Source organism: Armigeres subalbatus, chromosome 3, assembly GCF_024139115.2.
Source record: "Armigeres subalbatus isolate Guangzhou_Male chromosome 3, GZ_Asu_2, whole genome shotgun sequence".
Taxonomy (NCBI): domain Eukaryota; kingdom Metazoa; phylum Arthropoda; class Insecta; order Diptera; family Culicidae; genus Armigeres; species Armigeres subalbatus.
Genome location: NC_085141.1, coordinates 230897405 through 230902915, shown reverse-complemented (window position 1 = coordinate 230902915; position 5511 = coordinate 230897405). Strand labels below are relative to the sequence as shown.

The window sequence follows — 5511 nt, the reverse complement described above, 5'->3', positions numbered from 1 at the left end:
GGCAAAGCGTGGGCCGGGAGGAACAATACAGCGTTACAAAGTGCGTCTTGTCGTAAACGGTTGTGCGCAACGACCTGGTTTAGATTACGGCGAGGTATACTCTCCCGTAGTGCGATATGCTACAATCCGTTACCTCATGGCGATCGATGAGGGGGTCGATCAGCAAGAAGGCAAGGTATGTAGATTAATAATGAAAGCGCTTTATGGGTTGAAGCAATCGAGCAGAGTGTGGAACGCTCAATCAAATGTCGTTCGTCGATATTTCGACCCCATTCGTTCATCAGTAGATCCTTATTTGTACTGGATGATTAAAGGGGAGAAGATAATATTTGTAACAATTTACGTCGATGATTTTTTGATTTTCACCAACGACCAGAATCTGAAACGAAAATTGAAGCCATTTTTGAGTAAGCATTTAAATAAAGGATCTTGGAGAAGTCAAAGCAGAGTACTGTTTGGGCATGCGATTTAAGAGTCAACGGGCAGATGGCAAACTCTGGCTCGATCAGCAGGCAAACATAAATGAAATTATCCAGCGTTTTGGCATGGCTCATTCAAACCCCGTTGCAACTCCCGCTGTCCCAAGTATAAGACTGAGTAAATCAATGGCACCGAAGAGCCAGCCAAAAATTGAAGAGATGAAGAGAATACCATTCGAAGAAGCCGTTGGATGTTTGTCTTTCGTAGCCCAGACCACTCATCCGGATATTGGATATGAAGTGAATGCTGAGAACCAGTTCAGTTCCAACCCAGGACAACATTGGGGGAGGCGGTCAAACGGATAACTTAAAGGGGCATCATTGAAGAAACTGGCCAATACCAATCACAGATCTTGTTGGATTTAGCGATGCTGATTGGGAAGGAGAGCCTGATAACCGAAGATTTCAAGATTACATAGGCCGATCTTTTTTTTTTGTGTATTAAGGAGACTTTCAGCCCGAGGCTGGCTCGTCTCCGAATAGGCTGATCCTATTTTCAATGGTTGTGTGATGCAACTAAAAAAATAGGAACAAACGAGAATCCCCAATTCTTTCATTCGTAGAGTAAAATGTTGTAAAATTGCTTCCTTGACCTCACCTAAGCATTTGATGTAAAATGTTCACGTGATTATTCTCAATAAACTAAACTAAACTAAAATGTTTCTTTGAGCAATTTACGAATTCGAGAGGTATAGACTAACAATGGCTATTGGTTTGGACGTTTCATCATCGGTAACCATGAACAGGGATGGAAAAAAAACTATTTAGAATTTCAAATTTATTGAACTACACAATCCTTACGCTATACAACTAATCTACTCAATCTCAATAACGGCACCCACTTTGGTGAATGCTTCTTTGAGCTTTTCCGCTTCTTCTTTCGAAATGTCTTCCTTCACCATCGTGGGGGCACTTTCGACGAACTTCTTGGCCTGCACCAGATTCATGCCTTCCAGCAGGTTCTTAACTTCCTTGATGAGCGCTACCTTCTGCTTATCATCGAATTTAACCAGCTTTACCTTAAACATCGTTTTGACCACCTTGGGGGCAGCCTCTTCCTCGTCGACTGGCGCTGCAGGTGCCGCCGCAAAGCCAGCACCAAATCCTGCCGGCATCATCGCGGCATCGGGAAGATTAAGCTTCTTTTTCAGCAGACCACTCAACTCTGACACCTCCAACAGATTGAGAGTGGCAATGCTGTCCACTATGGATACTAGTTTAGGATTAGCCGGCTTTTCTACCCCTGACGGAACTGGAATAGTGAGGTTTTCCGCAGCGGAAGCAACTGCTGCTTCTGCGTTCCGTATGTTGACTGTGGTTGAGATATTACGAATGTTTCTGCACGGTATTCTACTGATAATACGCAAATGGAACATTTTTGCAAAGAAAAGCGAACAAATACCGGTAAAAAACGTTGAAAACTTGTGAAACTAGAAATTCTGTTCTGAAAAATACGTCGTTACGTTATGTGTTGTGAGCCGCATGAGTTTTTAGTTTTTGACATTTTTCATGGTTACATAATGTCAAAAAAGTAAATAAACGAAGTGTTGCCATTTTTAACTTATTTTTGAATCGACAGGAATAGACGACCGCTTCGACATCTGGCTGTCGGATTGAAAATCAAGGCAAATTTAATAAGAATCTATCCCAGAGTGCGCTGCGTTATAGGCAAATGTAAATATTTGAAACTTAGCGATCGCTTCGACATCTGGTAAAAGATATTTTAGTTACCAGATAAAGATTGTCGCTGTCGTCGCTGTCCGGAACATCTGATGCAGGCAGGGGGGTAATATGCAGCGCATCGCGCCTCCTCTGCATGTAGTATGAAGCAAATGTAAATAAACAATCCCACAATTTTTTCGTTAGTCAGCAGTAGTGTAGGTTAACCAATATCCTACAAGATTCCAGTTCGAAAAATGTTACACTTGCCAAGCGGGGTGGCCCAGGGTGGCCCGCCTTTCCCAAGCGGCGAGGCCCGTATAATACATCTTAGGTAGGCTTGATTTGCTCGTGGATGACAGGCTTACTCCCCCCCTGGATGCAGGTGAGGATTGGGGATCTAAATGTCAATGAAGGAAAAATACATACGATTTGACAGTTAGGTACTGTAGAGAATAAGATTAGCATTAAAAAAGCGTAGCAACAATCGTTACCGAAGCGACAATCTTTATCTGGTAACTAAAATCACAGAGAACAGACGTTGAAGCTGCACTCGCTATGTTGTGATATCTTTTTACGGTTCATTTTGAAATAACTTTGGAATGTCGCCGTTATCCCGTGCAGAATCAGCGCTAGCGTCATAAAAAAAATGCCACTGTGCGCTAGTGTCGTAATGCATGCAAGAGTATAGCAGCGCCATCGTGTTGTCAAAATGAGATTGTGAGTTGCAATTTCGACGTCGATGGCGTTGAGGTTCGGTGTGTTTGTTTTCACATGTTTTGCAAGAAATTTTGTTCGAGCCTCCATGTCTGTTCTCTGTGCTAAAATGCTAAAATCACAGAGAACAGACATAGAGGCTCGAACAAAATTTCGAGCAAAACATGTGTAAAAAATCAAACCGAACCTCAACGCCATCGACGTCGACATTGCAACTCACAAACTCTTTCACATCATGATGGCGCTGGTGTACTCTTGCATGCAAAACGACACTAGCACACAGCGGCATTTTTTGCTGATGCTAACGCTCATTTTGCACGGGATAACGGCAACATTCCAAAGTTATTCCAAAATGAACAGTAAAAAGTTATCACAACATGGCAAGTGCAGCTTCAACGTCTGTTCTCTGTGCTGTTACATACAATTTTCGAGAGTAATTTGGAAAAATGTCGATCCGGACCAAAGATTTTGAACTCCCGGATTTGTTAATTTAATAGAGCTTGAGCTTGATTGACTGCTCGTAGTTGCTACAGTGATCGTTCGCTAATTGGGGCACGACCTCACCCCAACTAGCGAATGCCGTTCGCTAATTGGGGCGGTTTGACAAGCGTCAATGTTGTTTACTTTTTGCATTGAACAAAAGCAAATTTTACGCGCCAGAAAATATCGATCCCGCCAAACACGGAAACAAAACGTCAACGCGTTTTTGACATCACATTCTGACGTTTAGCTGCTTTTTAATTGGGTTTCGCCCCAATTAGTGAACCCCCAACTAAAAAGCGCCCCAACTAGAAAAACCCCAATTAGCGAACGTTCACTGTACTCCATTATGACCAGATCAGCTGTTCTTGCACAGGGAACCAACAGATGTTTGCTTGGGACTAGCACGCATCTTCAATGTACAAGTACTGGTGATCTCATTTGTTAGGTCATACTGGCGCCTGCCACGTCAGAATGCAAGTCAATGTAGGGAAGGGGGAGGAAATGATGATGCAATCACTCGCCCACTGCAAGCCGAATATACCTCTGCACTTGCCACGAGTTAATGCGGAATTTGTTGGAATTTCTGGGTTAGGTTGGAGAGGCAGAGGTCCGTCTTGGTTAACGAGCTGCCAATGTGATAGATAGGAGAAGGTAACTGATGGAATTTCTAATTGGATGTAGGAAACGAGCATTCAGGGCAGCAGGGACTATGTCCAAGGGCTTGACGATCCCTCCCCAGGCCATCTGCGAGTTGTGGGGCTTGCCTAGGATGTGGTGGGGTTTGACAGTGGGCCCTGTTAAACCTCTATAAAAAGCTGCATGTATCCGCAAGTAGGCCCCACCAAAGCAACCGTGTGCCGCTCAAAGCGCACAAGCCCAAGTCCTGGTGTTAGGTGGGACGCTAAACAGCCCTGACACGACGGCCCTCCGACGAGACAGGAGGTTTGCGCAGGCCCAATAAGCCGCCTAGAAAACCAATCATTACGAACAATATAAGAGATAATGCGACTCGATATAATCGGCAAAGACCTAGGCGACGAATACAGGATCACGATTGGAAGCTTGGAACATGGAATTGCAAGTCGCTAGGTTTCGCAGGTTGCGACAGGATGATCTACGATGAATTACATCCCCGCAACTTCGACGTCGTGGCGCTGCAGGAGATTTGCTGGACAGGACAGAAAGTGTGGAAAAGCGGGCATCGAGGGGCTACCTTCTACCAAAGCTGTGGCACCACCAACGAGCTGGGAACCGGCTTCATAGTGCTGGGTAAGATGCGCCATCGTGTGATTGAGTGGCAGCCAATCAACGTAAGGATGTGCAAGCTGAGGATTAAAGGCCGTTTCTTCAACTATAGCATCATCAACGTGCACTGCCCACACGAAGGGAGACCCGACGACGTGAAAGAAGCGTTCTACGCACAGCTGGAGCAGACATACGATGGATGCCCACTGCGGGACGTTAAAATCGTCATCGGTGACATGAACGCACAGGTAGGAAGGGAGGAAATGTATAGACCGGTCATCGGACCGGATAGTCTGCACACCGTATCGAATGACAACGGCCAACGATGCATAAACTTCGCAGCCTCCCGCGGAATGGTAGTCCGAAGCACCTTCTTTCCCCGCAAAAATATCCACAAGGCCACATGGAGATCACCTAACCAAGAAACGGAAAACCAAATCGACCACGTTCTAATCGACGGTAAATTCTTCTCCGACATCACGAACGTCCGCACTTACCGCAGTGCGAATATTGAATCCGACCACTACCTCGTTGCAGTATGCCTGCGCTCAAAACTCTCGACGGTGTACAACACGCGTCGAAGTCGGACGCCGCAACTTAACATTGGGCGGCTACAAGACGGTAGACTAGCCCAAGAATACGCGCAGTAGCTGGAAGTGGCACTTCCAACGGAAGAGCAACTAGGCACAGCATCTCTTGAAGATGGCTGGAGAGATATTCGATCCGCCATTGGTAGCACCGCAACCGCTGCACTTGGCACGGTGCCCCCGGATCAGAGAAACGGCTGGTATGACGGCGAATGTGAGCAGTTAGTGGAAGAGAAGAATGCAGCATGGGCGAGATTGCTGCAACACCGCACGAGGGCGAACGAGGCACGATATAAACAGGCGCGGAACAGACAAAACTCGATTTTCCGGAGGAAAAAGCG

General features: G+C 45.8%; 1 protein-coding gene across 1 annotated transcript; it reads right to left on the bottom strand.

The window, feature by feature from the left end:
• Positions 1–1242: 1242 nt before the first annotated feature.
• Positions 1243–1980, bottom strand: LOC134226590 (uncharacterized). The gene has a single exon (XM_062707459.1). The coding sequence runs from the start codon at positions 1853–1855 to the stop codon at positions 1295–1297; it is 561 nt and encodes a 186-aa protein (XP_062563443.1). The 5' UTR covers positions 1856–1980; the 3' UTR covers positions 1243–1294.
• Between the last annotated feature and the right edge of the window lie 3531 nt (positions 1981–5511).